Source organism: Penicillium verrucosum, assembly GCF_028828655.1.
Source record: "Penicillium verrucosum strain IBT 35672 chromosome Unknown utg000001l_segment0_segment0, whole genome shotgun sequence".
NCBI classification, from domain to species: domain Eukaryota; kingdom Fungi; phylum Ascomycota; class Eurotiomycetes; order Eurotiales; family Aspergillaceae; genus Penicillium; species Penicillium verrucosum.
In genome coordinates, this window is record NW_026643210.1 from 13,645,403 (window position 1) to 13,662,894 (window position 17,492).

Genomic DNA, 17,492 nt, shown 5'->3' on the forward strand with positions numbered 1-17,492 from the left:
GTTACTCAAATAATCCCACGGTTTGGAGTACAGGAGGGCTAAACTTATTCAAGTAAAAGAAAATGCTAACATTGCTTTTCTTTGCTATAACAACCATAGATAACATAGTGCTCCCATCCAAGGGTCTTCAAGGAGCAAGTGGGAACTTGCGGTCAAACTATGTTACCCCAAAGCTGGAACATAAATTGACCAAGTGTGGGGGATATACTTGGAGTGTTGCCTTATATGTCTCAACGACAACCCTTGCCCAATCCAGTAGTGTAGAATATGTATGTGTATGGGAAATGTAAAGCAAAGAAACCTCACAGTCCACATATATAGTGTATGATGGGCAAGTCGACCCCGTACTCCATTCTTTGGATAGTATCAGCATCCACGTACATCACTTTTATAAAGATGTTCAATATCACTTGTAGTACTTCAATATCTCACCCCCCCCACGATCATAGTCACATACATCGAAATAAAAAGCTGCCCCTCACAATTTTGGTTAGCGATTTACTTCACCCTACATGCAATGCTTCTCTGGCCGATCATCGCTTTTCTCAGCAGCTTAAGCGTCTACCACCAAGCCCGAGAGATCCTTACCACTGAGTGTCCTTTCCGAATTCAAGGGCTGGGTATACAGGCAGTTGTATTCACTTTCGTGTTAGTGGTATGGATATGGTGTCTTACGTTTCCGTATGAGCATTTAAAGGGACATGTGAGTTCGAATATCTTTACTATCTGGTATGGGACTATCGGCTGGGTCACCGTTGATAGCTTTACCTTCGCTATCGACCAAGTAATGCTTGTGCTAGCCTTATGTCGCGCGTCTTTAGATGAGCTCATGATACAGCGAAGAGGGGAAACGGAGCCACTCTTAAGATAGATAAATCGATATGGGATAACAATTATTCACTACATTTTCTCAATATAAGGAGCTCTTTGGTTTGAAATGTTTCCTAGTAGGAAAGACCATTATTCAGTCAATATAAACTCAAGCCAGTTACTACCTGGCACCACAATTACAGGTCTTTTTTTTCACTATCTCTTGGATCATGAACTCTAAGCTCCCCATCCATCACCACAGTATCTTCATGGTCATAGAGATTACCCCAATCCCACCAATCAAGTTGGGCTCCATTAAACCCATACCGAAATCGATCACCAGGCTCCAAATTCTTCGGAAAATCACTCACCTCTCGTGTGAATGAGCAAGACTCGCCAGGTACCAAGGACTGGAACTTATCTTCGTTCTTGCCGATATTGACCGGAGAGGGACTAGAACAAAAGGCATGGTGTTGGATTTCGCCATTCACTTCATGCCCAATCCATTCATCGTTTTTCTTCACATAGAGCCGGGATCCCTTATAGTGAAGGTCCATAGCTTTGAACCTAGATATATGAAATGTGATCGGTCTTCCGGTATGCCTTAAGCTGGGAGCTGCGTCATATGAGATTGTGACTTCAACGGGATAGTGCAATCTTGCTGCCAAGGAGCGATCCTTCACCGATAGCGTTGTAGGACCAGCGATGTTAATACTTAGTACTGGAGCGTCAGACATCCGAGTGGATGGCGAAAGTGGTGGGGGCGACGACTCAGGCCAAACCCCCACATCGTCTTCTAGATCGCTTTCATCGTCAATAATCTCGAGTGACTGATGTGGCCCACCAGGAAGCACTATCGTCGGGGTCTTCAGAGCGAGTTGGCGATGAGATTTACTACACTCCGCCAATGTTCCCCAGTCCCATAAGGGAATTTGTCCACCTCCCCATATAATCCCATAGGATTTAAGTGAATCGAGTGCACAGAAATAGACAGATGGCAAATGCGTAGACCAGGAGACGCTGGCGCCTGGGTCAAGCTGTTTAAAGCAAAGGTCTTCTATGGACACTTCGCGGGGGTGAAGTGGTTTTGCGGGCAACTGGTGCGTGTCGACCTCGAGTGGTTGCCAGCCGTCTGATTGACTCCAAAGTAGTATTATACCCGGCTGGATAAGTCTATCTGTGCTAAATCCATCTGTGATAGGATCCCAGTGAATGATACATGGTCGCGTTTCTGGGTCATCTTCCGCACATGTGATCGTAAATATGATACGGTAAGACGTGTCGTAGACGTGGAGTTGTGGTTTTGCTTCAAAGGAAAGAGCAAGGCGAGGTGTATCTTGTCTGCTTGGATTAGCATTTATGCTGTTGGGTTTCTTGTGGGATCCATACGGCCTGTCCGCAGTCGAGTATCTCGCGTAAGACGAGAGCTGCCCCTCCAATTGTGTAAGAGATATCTAGACGAGGTAGAACAGAAAGAGCCGACGGATGTTGTTCAGAGTGATGAGCAGTGGAATGTGCAAGAAATGACATAGATCATATGCTAAATAGAGAAACAGAAGGAAAAGGAAGTGGAAGCAGTGAGAGCTCGAGCAACCAGTAACATTAACAGCCCTAAGCTACTGATAATTACTAATACACTAGTGTACTACCTAGGTAGGTAGACTACTAGTTACAAAAAAGAAGATTCCTTGAAGTCCCAAAAGAAAAGAGACCTAAACTACACACGGGGGTAGCTGACCATCTGACCTAAGAGAGATATTCAACACCACCCACGATCATAGTCGCATGTAGAAGAGCACTTCCTAAAAAAAAAACCAAGAGCTGGCTACACTTAGGTCCACATGTTGATCATTTCAACTTCGAACCTGCCCAAGGGTAGAATTATCTGATTAATCATATCATCCAGTTGATCGGTGAGCGCACAGCAAACTTTAAGAGACTTGATTTTATTTCCCCCTAATATGGCTGCCAAAATGAAATGAGCATTTGGCTAACCTGAAGGACAAGGTAACTTAGGTAAGGATCTCAAGTGACAAGTAGTTATCAATTAATTGGATAGTAGTTAGGTATTCTTAAAAGGTGTATCACCGAGAGCAGAATAGATGATAAATAAGTGATGCAACGCTTGTCAGCCCTATCGGCAAGGACATGTTAGCGTGCTTATGGAGATGCCCACATTTCACGCATTAACAGGGACTGTGCTTTAGCCTTGAAGATCTCGGGTCTGCAATTCCCAATCACAAGTGGACCAAGTAGGATCGATCAAATAATATCTTGGCTTGGGGACAACCGAACACACGTCAAGAGCTGTAGTCATAGCACAAAGCCTCCAAGGCTATAGTTATAAGAGACTAGTGAGGAGTCAATCAGGTCGATTTAGAAGATTTGATACCCATTTTGGGCTACGGTGTCTGCAGAGGACCATGTTGCCAAGCCGGATAGATAGGCAAAGAAACGATGCAGCCTAGAGATGCCCCATAAATCAACCAAATTTGGGAATTGGCATGACGTTGGAGCCCTACAAGAGGCTCTCTAATTCACTCCGAGGAGAAAAAAGAATGATATAGTTACCTAGGTAGTTAGTAAGAGACTGACTACTTGGAAGTATTCAGTACATATTCCATACTTAAAGTGTCTTTATAATGAATAATAAACGATACCAAAAGAAGAGAAAAAAGAGAAAAAAGAGAAAAAAAGAAAATATAGCGGAGAATTGGCAGAGACCCGCCTTCAGCCCTGTAGACTCCCCCCGGAGAGGCTTCCAACTCCACCTGAGCACCTGGGCAGGCCAGGGCCCGTGCTTACTCAGCCCCTGGAATCAAATGGATGAGAACACGTTGACTTCCCCCACTGGAGGTTCCCCATTCGGTCTTCGATCTTCATTATTTCTTGCTTCTCTGGTTCTTTTTCTTTTTTATATCACCTGGCCCTTCGCTCTGGGCTTTTCTTCTTTTTCCGACTCTTTGTTACATCGGGCATGTAACTATCTTGACAACTGTCACCCATTTCTTTTTTTTTATTTGTTTATCCCCAACTATTATTCATCACCTCTACGGCTATCGCAATTGATCCTGCCTATTGCCGTTGAGGGTATCACGATCATGGAGAACGCCTTTCTCCGTACTCCAGCCGAGTCGCTGGAGCACTTCAAGGTGTCGGAGCAGACCGGTCTGTCGCAGAACGCGGTCGTGAGGTCCAGACAACAGTATGGACCAAACGGTTAGTACACACCCCGCTGCAGAATGATGATATCCGTCAAAACTGACATCTGCTGTTTACTTAGCTCTTCCGGAAGAACCCCCGACTCCCATGTGGGAGCTGATTTTGGAACAATTCAAGGACCAATTGGTTCTTATCCTTCTTGGCTCGGCCGCCGTGTCATTTGTGCTAGCTCTCTTTGAAGAGAGTGACGATTGGACTGCATTTGTGGATCCCGCTGTTGTAAGTACCTGGATTATTGTACATTCCATCTGCATATATACCTGTTCTATTTTGCTGACCAAGACTTTGTTGTTCACAGATCCTTACTATCCTCATCCTCAATGCTGTGGTTGGAGTGACCCAAGAAAGTAGCGCAGAAAAGGCGATTTCAGCTCTCCAGGAATATTCGGCCAACGAGGCCAAGGTTATCCGCGATGGAATGACGCGAAAGATTAAGGCCGAAGATTTGGTTCCCGGAGACGTGATCCAAGTTGCTGTCGGTGACCGTATCCCCGCCGACTGCCGACTGCTCGCCATTCAGAGCAACAGCTTCCGCGTCGACCAGGCTATTCTGACTGGCGAGAGTGAAAGTGTTGCAAAGGAGACCCGTGCTATCAAGGATGAGCAGGCCGTCAAGCAGGACCAGCTCAACATGCTTTTCTCCGGTACCACCGTTGTCAACGGTCACGCTACGGCTCTGGTCGTGTTGACCGGTGGCTCAACTGCCATTGGAGATATCCACGAGAGCATCACTTCCCAGATATCTGCGCCGACCCCCTTGAAGAAGAAGCTGAATGACTTCGGTGACATGCTCGCCAAGGTTATTACCATCATCTGTGTCCTGGTTTGGGTCATTAACTACGAGAACTTCAACGACCCCGCCTTCGGTGGCTGGACCAAGGGTGCTATCTACTATCTTAAGATCGCTGTCTCTCTTGGTGTGGCCGCTATTCCGGAGGGTCTGGCAGTGGTCATTACCACCTGTCTGGCTCTGGGTACCCGCAAAATGGCTCAAAAGAACGCAGTTGTCCGCTCTCTTCCCTCCGTCGAAACCCTGGGCAGCTGCAGCGTGATTTGCTCTGACAAGACCGGAACCTTGACCACTAACCAGATGAGCGTCGAGAAGATCGTTTATCTGACCAGCTCTGGCACTGGTCTTGAGGAAATCGACGTCGAAGGCACTACTTTTACTCCCGAGGGCAAGCTCACCCAGAACGGCAAGGTTGTCGAGAATGTGGCTGTTTCTTCATCGACCGTCGCACAATTGGCCGAGGTCAGTGCTCTTTGCAACGCCGCTACTCTTTCCCACGATGCCAAGAGCGGAGTCTTCTCCAGCATCGGTGAGCCCACCGAGGGAGCCCTGCGTACTCTGGTTGAGAAAATTGGATCTACCGATGTCGCCCTGAACCAGAAGCTTTATCGCCTCCCTGCGTCCGAAAGATTGCATGCTGCCAGCGCTCACTACGAGTCCCGTCTCCCCCTCAAGGCCACCTATGAGTTCTCCCGTGACCGCAAGAGTATGTCTGTCCTCGTTGGCGAGGGCAAGGAACAAAAGCTGCTGGTTAAGGGTGCCCCTGAAAGCATTCTGGACCGCTGCTCGCACGTTATTCAAGGCGCCAATGGATCTCGCGTTCCTGTGACCCAGAACCACTTGAAGCTTCTCTCCGAGGAAGTTGTTGAGTACGGTAACCGTGGTCTCCGTGTCATGGCCATCGCAAGCGTTGACGGCATCTCTGGCAACCCCCTCTTGAAGAATGCCACCACCACCGAGGACTACACCAAGCTCGAACAGAACATGACTCTCATTGGTCTTGTTGGAATGTTGGACCCCCTCGGCCTGAGGTTGCCGCTTCTATCAATAAGTGCCACGCCGCCGGAATCCGGGTCATTGTCATCACCGGTGACAACCGCAATACCGCCGAGTCTATCTGTCGCTCAATTGGTGTGTTCGGAACTGACGAAGATCTCACTGGCAAGAGCTACACGGGCCGTGAATTCGACAGTCTCAGTGAAAGTGAACAGGTGAAGGCCGTCCAGACCGCTTCGCTTTTCTCGCGCACTGAGCCTACCCACAAATCCAAGCTTGTTGATCTCCTCCAGTCTTTGAACCACGTCGTCGCTATGACCGGTGATGGTGTCAATGACGCTCCCGCTCTCAAGAAGGCTGACATTGGTGTGGCCATGGGTACTGGAACCGACGTGGCCAAGATGGCCTCTGATATGGTCTTGGCTGATGACAACTTCGCTACCATCACCGTCGCCGTCGAGGAAGGTCGTTCCATCTACAGCAACACTCAACAGTTCATCCGTTACCTGATCTCTTCCAACATTGGAGAGGTTGTCTCTATCTTCCTGACTGCTGCCCTTGGCATGCCCGAGGCTCTGATTCCCGTTCAGTTGTTGTGGGTTAACCTTGTCACCGACGGTCTGCCTGCCACTGCTCTGTCATTCAACCCCCGGACCACGATGTGATGAACCGTCCTCCCCGCCGTCGCGACGAGGCCCTGGTCGGCGGCTGGTTGTTTTTCCGCTACATGGTTATCGGTATCTACGTTGGTGTTGCTACTGTCTTTGGTTATGTTTGGTGGTTTGTCTACAACCCCGATGGGCCCGGCATCTCTTTCTGGCAATTGGTAAGTTTATAATGTTTCCAGGTATTAATTACGTGTTGCTAACAAGCCCGATTTAGTCCCACTACCACAAGTGTGCCTCTCAGTTCCCCGAGATTGGATGCGAGATGTTCAGCAACGACATGGGCAAGTCTGCCTCCACCGTGTCTCTTTCCATCCTCGTGGTGATTGAGATGCTCAATGCCATGAACGCGCTTTCCTCTAGCGAGTCCCTCCTGACGTTCTTCCTGGGCAACAACCCGATGCTTATCTACGCCATCGCTCTGTCCATGCTCCTTCACTTTGCCATCCTCTACATTCCTTTCCTCCAGAATCTGTTCTCGATTCTGCCTATGGACTGGAATGAATGGCAGGCAGTGTTGGTGATCAGTGCACCTGTGATGTAAGTGCTTATTTCTGCTTAATCTTTGAAAGAATATCCTACTAATTCACCCTCTCAGCTTGATCGATGAGGTGCTCAAGTTCGCCGAGCGTCGTCTCTACAACACGAAGGCCGTCAATCCGGTCGCTCAGAACGGCGCCGCTGGTAAACCCAAGCGGGCATAAAAGATGGGACTATATTGACGAAAGCCGAAATAGGACCCTACCTTTCCGGATATCTGCCCGCGCAAGAGGTAATCCACGTGTAATAGAGATAGATTGTGGCTGATTGGTTGGATATTTGTCATGCGTTGAAGACGACCTCGGAGTACGTGGATTACTTATGACATGCCATCATGGATGCCCATAGATCACCCCGAATGAAAGATTACTACCTGCGATTGTTGCACATGTGGACAGTAGGACAATATATATCTGTGTCTTTGTAGAAGAACCATCTTTATTTGATGATGGATGATAGTTCCTAGGATGTCATTATAGGCTACTATTTAGAGTCATACGGTAAGACCAAACCAAGCTATCTCGGAGTAACATTCCACCAGACACAAGAATAACCCGCAAGACCCCCGGAGTGACATCCGACATATCCCCAAAGATGAATAGCGTCAAAAAAACATGCAACCCTGTAACCTTGACCGCCACCTTGCCAGGGTCTAAAGCGGGGAGTACTCTGATCCGACAACAATAAAATCAAAGTTACCTTCGATCCTCGGTGCAACTCCGTGTTGTGACTTTTGTGATTGGATGTTGCTTGTCTTTCCTCAGGGATCGGCTTGGGGCTTTCCCCGGACTGGGGAGGAGGAAGTGTGGAGTTAATGCGGAGGAATCAGACTGTCACCTTGTTGTTCTTTTTAAATACCCCCCTTTAGTCCCTTTAGTCCCTCTAGTCCTTTAGTCCCTTCGGTTCTTTTTGAGCTTCTTGTTCTTGTCTATCCGCTTTTTTATATTTAAAAATGGGTGTCAAGGAATTCCTCAAAAGCCGTTCTGGCTTGCGTGTTGATAATCGCACGACTACTTCAGCCGCTACTTTGACTCTGCGACAGAGTCTATGGCCTTTGACTCTAGTCACGATCTTGTTCTTCTTATGGGTATGTTACTGCATGCATTTCTTTTGGTTTATATAGAACCCTCCTACTAAACCTTCAACTAGGGTTTTGCATATGGTTTACTGGACACTCTCAACTCCCATTTCCAGAAAACCCTACATATAGACCGAGGCCGCTCAGCTGGTCTTCAAGCAGCCTACTTTGGGTATGACATCTCTCCATAACACAACATCTTACACGAGACCCTCCTCCCTCTAACAAAACCCAGCGCATACCCCCCTAGCCTCCCTCGGCTATGCAAACTGGATCCTGCGCAATTACGGCTACAAAACCGTCTTCATGTTCGGTCTGTGCTTATACGGAATTGGGGCCCTGTGTATGTGGCCCGCAGGACTAAACCAATCCTTCGGCGGCTTCTGCGGTGCCACATTCGTCATTGGATCAGGACTGGGGTCTCTCGAGACAGCAGCTAATCCCTACCTAACCGGTAAGACAAACCCACACATTCCAATTCCACATAGAAGTCTTGCGTAGATATTGATTCTCTCCTTGCATTGTCTAGTCTGCGGTCCACCCCGCTACTCTGAAATCAGAATCAACTTCGCCCAGGCCTTCAATGCCATCGGCACAGTCGTCGGCCCAGTACTAGGCTCGTATGTCTTCTTCACAGAGACAGAGGACGACGTAGCAGCCCTGCAGCGCGTGCAGTGGGTCTACCTCGCCATCGGAGTCTTCGTATTCTTGCTCGCTGGTGTCTTCTTCCTATCCAATATCCCCGAAGTCACAGACGAGGATATGGCTTTCCAGGTTGCGCAGACGCATGTCGATGAGCAGGATAAGCCGTTCTGGAAACAGTATAAGTTGTTCCATGCGACTCTGGCGCAGTTCACCTATACAGGCGCGCAGGGTATGTTTCCTTATACCCACACCCCCGGCTTCATCTTAAACGTCCCCTGTTAACTATCTCTTTCTCCAGTCGCTATCGCGGGTTACTTTATTAACTACGTCAAGGATACATGGCCGGGTACACCGAATGCCACAGCAGCGAAGTATCTTGCCGGTGCACAGGGGGCGTTCGCTGTTGGCCGGTTCCTCGGATCGGGGATTATGAAGTTCGTACGGGCACGCTGGGTCTTCCTGGTGTATCTGTCGTGCACGGTAGCTTTCCTTGCTGCGTCGGTGACACAGACGAAGCAGGTTGGTGTTGCTATGCTATTCATGACGCTATTGTTTGAGTCTGTTTGTTTCCCGACGATCATGGCTCTGGGAATCCGTGGCCTTGGACGGCATTATAAGCGTGGCTCTGGGTTTATTGTGGGTGGTGTTTGTGGAGGTGCTGTTGTGCCGCCTATTCTGGGTCATGTTGCTGATATGCGTGATAATACGGGATTTGCTTTTATTATTCCGACTATGGTATGTTTTTTTCACTCTTGGATTATTTGTTCCTTTTTTCCCTTTTTTTTTCCGGTTGTTTTTTTTCGTTGTTGGGTCGGTGGCTAATACTCGTTGTAGTTCATGGTCGTCGCTTGGACTTACGCTATTGCGGTGAACTTTGTTCCGTCGTATACTAACACCGTGGATAAGATCGGTGAGAGTGATGTTGGCATTGATAGCCAGAGTACGAAAGATGAGGAGGCTGTTATGGGTTCTCATGCTATTGATGAGACTGTGGGTGAGAAGCATCAAGTCGTGCATGTGGAGCGGTAGGTTGTTATTTGCTCTGCTTTTAGTATCTCTTATGGAGTAATGGTTAATGGTTAATGGTTAACGGGTGTTGGGATTTTTGTTTTGATTTACTTTGCTCTGGATTATTCTTTTTAGAGAGCAGTGGGTTACGACCAAACGATATAACGATGATTGCCAGCAATGAACGAATTAAATTCAAACTACTAGATGGTAGGGACAGACAAACTAGATACAAGAAATACGTTACACAGAAAGGTGGAAGACCAATGATGAATTCGTGCTATCCTAGGAACTATCTAATAGTGATGGAAATAGGGCCATTTTGACCGTTGTCCCAGTCTCTAGCTCGTCGGTGCCATTGGCTTTTGATATCACCAGAACGTGTAACGAGTCATCTCAAACCAATGGCGAAATCAGAGAAGGAGCAGAGAATATAAAGGACATATCGACCACGACCGAGCACTACGTTGAATGTCTGGAAGTCATATCAAAGATCGCAACGTCGTACTGATTTCCTTACAAAATCCCGAGTTTCGGCACTTGGATTCGATGCCACTCCACCCCATCGATGGATGGTTGTCTGTGTGACAATCGGCCCTATTCGATGTATGACCGTTATCGAGCATCGTATGATGACAGGGGCGATAGATAGCGTTGGCGAGGACACTCGTCAATCTATGGTGTGGCTAACTCGTCATTGTGCAACATGGAAAGCTGAACTCTCAACTCGTCAGAGCCCTGCGTGCGTGTATTCGGCAAAATCAAAAGCTTGGAGTTCTCTCAGTAAAGCCTAGTAACCTTGATTATATATATATGTATAGAGAAGGTGAATTGGAAAAAAGACAAACCATGGATGGGGCTGAGTTGTTGAGAGGGAGAGAGAGAGGGACAGGCAGAAGAAGAGATCCAATCTGCCTTAGGCAGAAAGGTTGTCTCAACAATATATAGTCTACATATGCATTAGGTAGTATGATACTGCCACAAGTCTTTGATTCCGCCGGCGAGTTCGAAATAATAGAAGTTAGACGAACGGTGGGAATGGCAATGACAATGGCAAGGGCAAGGTTGTAGTATAGTTTGGAGTTAGGAATATCAAAATTAGTATTGGTCTATGCAATTTCATTATTCAATATTGTGTTGTTGATCAATCCAGCAAGATAATATGGGACAGCTTTCTATATGAGACAGGGAGATAAAAGACATTAAACTTAAGGGAGGGTCGAATCATCATGACGGTTCAAAGAAATATAGGGAAAAGAGAGCGCTTCGAGAAGCTAGGAAAATCTCAAGGAAAAGAGGGCAAGAGAGGGAGAGAGGCATAGGTCCAATGATGGATCCAATTATGCCAAAAAGAAAAAGAGACAAACCAAGGAAACGAAAACGAGAACACGCTGTGTAAGTGGGGGTTATAAAAAAAGCTCTATCGTCTAACCAAACATAGGAATAAGGGATCGTGGGATGGACAAATAGACGAATCTAATGTATATATGGGAAATTGCAAGGAAGATGTCGGGTTAATATCGGTATTATTCGGCGATGCCAATCTTGTCTGCGGGATCGGACGGCGAGCGCAAAGAGGAAGAGCGAGGAGGCCGAAGGGGACTGGTGTCAACGTTTGGAATAGGAGCGAATGGCATTTTGCCGCTTGAGGGAGATCCGGTCTCGTCTGCTGGGTGCTCATCGGGGGTAACGAAATCACCGGGTGTACCAGGTTCGTCGAACTGATCGACTTCTTCGATTTCTTCCTCAATCCCTTCGACATCTTCCTCTTCCTCGATAATTTGGCTCTTGCGGGCAACAGGCCGCCCTGTGACAATGTCGGGACTGGTGTTCACTGGCTGACCGGGAACGGGGGAGTTGGCTACCCCACTAGACACCATCAAGTTAGTGGTGTGGATCATAGGACCCTTGAAGAGAGATCTCTTTCGCCTTGCAAACACCAGGCTTGAAGAGGGCGAGTAGAGTAATGGCGTCGGTACCGCCTCATTAAACGACGACGACATCTGACCTGGCTCGGCAACCTCTCGAGGTGCTCCGCCTGGCCCTCTTACCAGACGAATATTGCTAGGAAAGCGGGATGAGGCACCTGGGGTGGTTGGCAGGACCTTGACAGATGAATGAGGCGATTTTGAGGCTCTGGCAGTGGGCGTCGAGATGGTATCTATACTGTTGGAGGAAATCGAAGAGGCCTTGGAGTGAGCCCGAGCGTGATGGATGCTGCGGATTGATGATACCGAGGAGGATGTGGATTTGCGTCCACGTAGTCCGGCCGATGAACGCCGATAGGATCCGCGTGGTGTAACAGGTGAGGGCGAGAGAGAGTTTCGATGACTACTATGACTGGTGTTCAATGGCCGCGTCTGGCGAGGGTAAGAGTGGCGGTTTTGGCTGTATGAGGCACTGCTAGGAGCGAGGCTGCTCGTATTGGAGATTCGTTTGACCTGGGTGGGTGTAACAACTTCCCCTCCCGTGACCTCGCTTGCCGGGGACGGCAAGGTCGCAGGTTTCTTTCCAGTATCTTGACTCTTTGCCGGGCTTAACTTATCGGAAAGAAACTTCCGCGAGCTCGTTGCTTTGGCATGTGGAGACCGCGCTCTCTTGGCCGACTCTACAAACCAATGCTTGAGAGATGCTAGCTGGCTGAGTATCGGATACTGGTGACGACGACTAGTGCGACGCCGGAAGATGCTGTGGTGTTGTGTTAACTCCGGCTGTGATGCACTAACATGCAGCATGCTAGGCCGGGATCGCCGTCTGTCTTTTGGCGGAGGAACTGGGCGGCGGCGTGTCGAGTTGTTGGATCGTATAGAATCTTTGTCGAGCGGTAATGGTGGCGTGGTGACCTCAATTGGAAGTACAGGAAGCGGTTCAGGAAGCGCAGGAAGATCTGGCACCGCCAACTGGGATGGTAAGCTTCTTCTATCCCGTCTCCCGCGATCTCGCAACCCTGAGCCTTCTTCCTCCACCTCCATTAAAGCCGATGATCGCTTCTCCAGACGACTGCTCGCAGCGCTAAGACGGCGGAGGTTTTTTGCTTCGACATCCCGCTCGCGACGCTTGCGCTCTCTCTTTCTTTCCTTCCGTTGTTCTTTTTCAATCAGCAGGGCCCACCAGCCAGCCAGTGGATCGCAACGCTGAGCGAGGACATTTTCAATGACCTCGTCAATATTGACCCCGGCGCTTTTCATCCGCTGCAAGGTAGTCTTCTCTAGTGGAGTGGTAAATGGCGACGGTCTCGGAATTTTTAGGATTGCCAGTTGTTCAGGGGCATGTTCCGCAAGGAAAGGATGAGCCAAAATCTCGTCCAGGCTGGGTCGAATCAAAGGTCGTTTGGACAACAGGAGATTGATCAAAGCTTTGGCATCGTCCGTGAACTTGTCGTTGAAGGTCGGCTCGTCCGACAATATCCGCTTTTTGGTGATTTGGTCGTCATCGTCGTCATATGGGAGCTCGCCTGCCAAAAGCGCATATAGAATGATTCCAAGGCTCCACACATCCACTTTTTCGCCCGCATATTTCTCTCCTTTGAGCATCTCCGGTGCACTATAGCATATCGTTCCACAGAATGTTTGGAGGTAGCTAGCCTTCCCTTCATATTCGCGCGTAAACCCAAAATCGCACAGCTTGACATTTTCTTGTTTATCCAGCAATATATTTTCCAGTTTCAAGTCGCGATGCACACAGGATTTACTGTGGACGTAGGCGACCGCTCCCACCAATTGTGTAAATATCCGCTTCACTTTCTCCACCGGGAGTGGGCCGTGTCGAAGGAGGTAGTTGTAGAGTTCATCGCCTAGAAGAAACCATTTGTCAGTATGTTCTCCCAGGCATCTTCAGCCTTGCGCACAACGTACCAGGACAATACTCCAGCACAAGCCAAACGAGGCTCTCAGTTACCACCACTTCGTATAGCCGCGCGATATGAGGGTGGAGGAATTGGCGGTGGTGATGGATCTCGCGCACGAGATTAGTGTCTTCCTTGCTGGACGATTTGAGCACCACCTGCGGACTTGATCAGCAACGCCTCCACAACTTTGTTCTTAGCATGACATGACCTACCTTAGAGCCATTGGTGAGTTTGTGCGACGCGAGATAGACTTTGCCGAAGGAGCCTTTTCCAATCAACCTCCCCAATGTATAATTCCCTACAGTTCGAAGATCCTTGGAGGAGAACTCCCTGCGGAGAAGCATGTTAGCGCAACTGAGTTTCGGGATCGGAAAACCAAAGAGATCGCTTACTCAAGGAGTTCATTGTAGGAGTTGGCAAGCTGTTGAGAATTCTGAGTTAGCCATATTTCCACGGACTTTGCGCAAGGCTCAAAACAAAGGAAACCGGCGGAGCTCCCTGTTTCGCATCCCTGATGACGCACCTTCTCCTTTTGTTTCTGGCTTTGAACCCCCGCTCTTGTTCGGGGCGGCATATGTTATGATTGCCAAGTTTCGCGGTCGAGAGAGAGAGAGAGAGAGAGAGTCTCTGCGCGTCAAAGGGTTGACTAGAAATGGTTGGTGTGTCGGGGGGTGCCATTCAACGGGGGCACGAGATGCGCGGATAAACGATATCCGGAGTGGAGGAATGAAGTCGAGAGGTTTTAGAAAGGGGTAACTAGTCTAGGCTTCGGAAAGATGGCCGGGGAAATAGAGTAACACCGCAAATGATGAAAGGAGAAGGGAAATTGCATACAAAGGCCTTTGGAAGATTCCAAAACGTCAACGGGAACGTGGACCGTGTGGAGAACTCGGGACGACGGGCTCTCTCCTTTTTTTTTTTTTTTTGAGTCTTCTATTATTATCTTTGTACAATAACTAAGTACATATATGTACATTATATATTTCAGATAAATTAAGTATTTCGGACTTTGTTCCTATCTAACAATCTTCTGACCCTGCTTATAATTGTCAACAACCCACCTTGATTGGCTAGTATGCCAGACTTTCGACTACCCTGAAAACAATAAACTGATCATGATCACCACAATCCTACGTTGTAGAGAGAATAGTTAACTAACTAGTTATATGATTACTACTCCGTACTCAGTAGCCTTACTGCCTAAGAGTTAACCCTTACTTGAAAATGGTACATGTACAACGTACGATGTACACCGACGCCCAATTAATTTAGTCAACTGCACCTATTGGCTGATACGTGCTGACATGGGCTAATTGAACCCATCCTCATATTACACGGGTATTATATACTTCATGATTGCCAAGGCAGTGATTCAAGATGTCGGACTGTGCGTTCACTAGAACCCATCGTGGGATCGACGGGGTTGAGTCCCGCCTCACCCTGGAAAGCTAGAGACACCATGCCAAAGTACGAGTGAAGAAGGTCTATAGATTTGGTCAGCAACACATTCTCGGAATCAGCATGCGATCACCTTACCAGGAGGATCCCCGGGTCCCTTCCCAAATCCACCGACAAGATGTTGGGTCTTTTCGAGCAAGTATCGACGATTGCGAACTTCATCGATCACGGAATATTGGTCCAACATCTAACATCTGCGTTAGCAGACAACCACTACCAAACAGGGGGTGTTGCTTACCATCAGTGTCGCTCCGTTCCAGAATGAATAGCATGTGTCTGCATATTTATTGCATCGGCCATTGAACCCGGCGCATGATATTGTGTCAGGTTCAAGGGGTTGAACATTGGGTAACCCGCGGACTCTATCATTGAGAGATCCTGTCTGCGTCGCCTCGAGCTGTTCATCATCTTCATCCTCCTCGGGTTCCTCTAACTGGGCTGTTTGCCTTGAAGCCAGCCATGTAATCAAAGCCTCGAATCGATCGGAGCCTGCCGATAGTAGGGGCAGTGATTCCAGATCATTAGACGTCCGGCGCAAGAAATCTAAAGCTCCAACCGCGCAATACGTGTGTCCACCTATGCGTTGTTAGAAGATTCAGGTGGCAGAAAGGGAGACACGAACTATGCGATTCACAGAAAGGAGACTCAGCCATGCCGCCGTCGTACGTCTGTTTGGTCAGACTGTGTCAGTATCCTAATTGCAGACATAACCTCAAGGTCACTACATACCTGGCACGCCTCGATAAAAGAAACGAAACCGAGGACATCAATATCTGGTACACCCTCAAGCCCCGTCTCATTCCGCCCGCGTAGGACGTACCGTATACCGGCAGCACAACAGCAGTATCGCAAATCACGAGGTCCCCCTACACTTCCCTCCGGACCGACAAGCTCTCCAAAGCTTCCATCAGCGCGTTGGACTTTGGGAAGCCACTCAAGACACTCCCGTCGCTTGACCCGCGACAGGTCATCCCCGAGGATGAGCAAGTTGACTAGCGCAAAGAACGTCGCGGGGACATTAGCTGGATCCCAAGCTTCATTATCTTTATTTCTCTTTTCAGGCCCAAAGTCTGTGCCTGGGAAGCCACGGAACCCGCCCGATGGCACCTGGCAATGGTAGATCCAGTCGATGTACCCTTGTCTTTCTTCCGGGGTGGTTTTGCTCTGGAGAACGCCAAGTACGTCCAATCCCGATAGGGTCAGGTAGGCGAGGAGCATGCGATTAGAGTCACTGGAGGTATAGGCGGACGGGAGGAAGGTCTTCAGGCATCGGAGGTAGTATTTGACATGACGCTCTGTGTTGAAGGTTGGGTTTGGGTCGGTCATTGTAGGGGACGGTCAGGGTTGGACCACTATGTAGTATGACAGGAACTGGGCAATATTCCAGTACTAATCCATGCAATTTAATCAGCACACATCAAGTCGTAAATCAGATCCAATCGTGGCAAGTTGTTATGCTGGTGGGGGGATATCTTGACCAGAGCTGCTTTTTCCCCACATGCGTTGCGGCCAAAGAACACTCGGACCAATTCTCCAAGTTATTTCCGTCTGTGACTTGTCGTAACTTCCTCTTGTCCACAAACTTGTGCTATTGTGACTCGCTCATCATGGTTTTAATTTCATCCAAGACTCTTATACAGGCACATGCCGTGTTTCTGGTTGTGATCGCCGGTTATCTGGTCAAGAGCCCAGAGGTGATTACCGACTGCGATCTGGTGTTTATGATGGGAGAAGCCTTGAAGATTGTACGTCCAATATCCCCGATTCACAAGTTTATTTCTACCATATTGGCAATGGATCTTCCTAGGTCAATCTGATCTTGACTGCTAACACTCGTGACATAGGACTTCCCATCCCTGTCAAGCCCGCAGCAATCCCCCTTCACCTTCTGTGCCATACTCATATTCATCGAGGCCCTTGTCGACCTCGTCCTGCTGTCCAACATCCCCTACCACGAAGCTCTCGATGAAGCTCTCCCCTATATCCGGCCCCTCCGAAATGGCAACCTGCCCGCCGAGGATCTGCAGGTTCTACAGCGTTTGCCCGAGTATATCACCAAGTCCTTGACGATTTACTGGAGCGTCTGGATCGCAGTTGCTGCGTGTCGCTTTGGTGCCTATGCTGGAATCGCGTTCTATATCTACCAGAGCAGAGGTGACCACCTGGCCTCGTCTTACACAAGCGCTGCGGCTATTGGAGGCTTGGATCGCCTGAAGAACCGGGTGGTCTTCAGCTTTGCTTTCTTCGAAATGATGTTTTGGTTCTGGGTAGGTGGATATTGTTTTAATCGAGCAGATTCGACCTGTTGGCTGTTTCCCATGCTAATGTGCTATTCTACAGAATTTTGCAACCCTCCGCGAGGAGCGCCAGGAACGCCTGACCAAGCTGCTGGAGGATACCCGTGAAAACTGAGCACTTCCGCTGCTTCCTCGA

At 48.6% G+C, this 17,492-nt stretch overlaps 7 protein-coding genes across 7 annotated transcripts; 4 read left to right on the forward strand and 3 right to left on the reverse strand.

Moving 5' to 3' along the window:
* Nucleotides 1-1,007: 1,007 nt before the first annotated feature.
* On the reverse strand, nt 1,008-1,367 carry N7516_005022 (uncharacterized protein; the record flags this gene model as incomplete). Its single annotated transcript, XM_057217742.1, has 1 exon — nt 1,008-1,367. One exon carries the CDS (start codon nt 1,365-1,367, stop codon nt 1,008-1,010), a length of 360 nt encoding a protein of 119 aa, XP_057079625.1.
* A 2,265-nt stretch (nt 1,368-3,632) lies between these two features.
* N7516_005023 (uncharacterized protein) lies at nt 3,633-6,483 on the forward strand (the record flags this gene model as incomplete). The annotated part of the gene is made up of 4 exons (XM_057217743.1): nt 3,633-4,029; nt 4,094-4,251; nt 4,331-5,824; nt 5,875-6,483. The coding sequence occupies 4 exons, from the start codon at nt 3,633-3,635 to the stop codon at nt 6,481-6,483; spliced, it is 2,658 nt and encodes an 885-aa protein (XP_057079626.1).
* Nucleotides 6,484-6,545: 62 nt separating this feature from the next.
* On the forward strand, nt 6,546-7,187 carry N7516_005024 (uncharacterized protein; the record flags this gene model as incomplete). Its single annotated transcript, XM_057217744.1, has 3 exons — nt 6,546-6,644; nt 6,701-7,023; nt 7,082-7,187. The coding sequence occupies 3 exons, from the start codon at nt 6,546-6,548 to the stop codon at nt 7,185-7,187; spliced, it is 528 nt and encodes a 175-aa protein (XP_057079627.1).
* A 788-nt stretch (nt 7,188-7,975) lies between these two features.
* Nucleotides 7,976-9,775, forward strand: N7516_005025 (putative l-fucose permease; the record flags this gene model as incomplete). The annotated part of the gene is made up of 6 exons (XM_057217745.1): nt 7,976-8,110; nt 8,234-8,273; nt 8,337-8,555; nt 8,631-8,975; nt 9,045-9,481; nt 9,581-9,775. The coding sequence occupies 6 exons, from the start codon at nt 7,976-7,978 to the stop codon at nt 9,773-9,775; spliced, it is 1,371 nt and encodes a 456-aa protein (XP_057079628.1).
* Nucleotides 9,776-11,280: 1,505 nt separating this feature from the next.
* Nucleotides 11,281-14,175, reverse strand: N7516_005026 (non-specific serine/threonine protein kinase; the record flags this gene model as incomplete). The annotated part of the gene is made up of 5 exons (XM_057217746.1): nt 11,281-13,547; nt 13,609-13,756; nt 13,814-13,931; nt 13,994-14,022; nt 14,125-14,175. 5 exons carry the CDS (start codon nt 14,173-14,175, stop codon nt 11,281-11,283), a joined length of 2,613 nt encoding a protein of 870 aa, XP_057079629.1.
* A 776-nt stretch (nt 14,176-14,951) lies between these two features.
* On the reverse strand, nt 14,952-16,385 carry cdc43 (protein geranylgeranyltransferase type I subunit CDC43; the record flags this gene model as incomplete). The annotated part of the gene is made up of 5 exons (XM_057217747.1): nt 14,952-15,085; nt 15,138-15,246; nt 15,298-15,635; nt 15,682-15,727; nt 15,789-16,385. 5 exons carry the CDS (start codon nt 16,383-16,385, stop codon nt 14,952-14,954), a joined length of 1,224 nt encoding a protein of 407 aa, XP_057079630.1.
* A 281-nt stretch (nt 16,386-16,666) lies between these two features.
* N7516_005028 (uncharacterized protein) lies at nt 16,667-17,471 on the forward strand (the record flags this gene model as incomplete). Its single annotated transcript, XM_057217748.1, has 3 exons — nt 16,667-16,804; nt 16,904-17,326; nt 17,400-17,471. The coding sequence occupies 3 exons, from the start codon at nt 16,667-16,669 to the stop codon at nt 17,469-17,471; spliced, it is 633 nt and encodes a 210-aa protein (XP_057079631.1).
* Between the last annotated feature and the right edge of the window lie 21 nt (nt 17,472-17,492).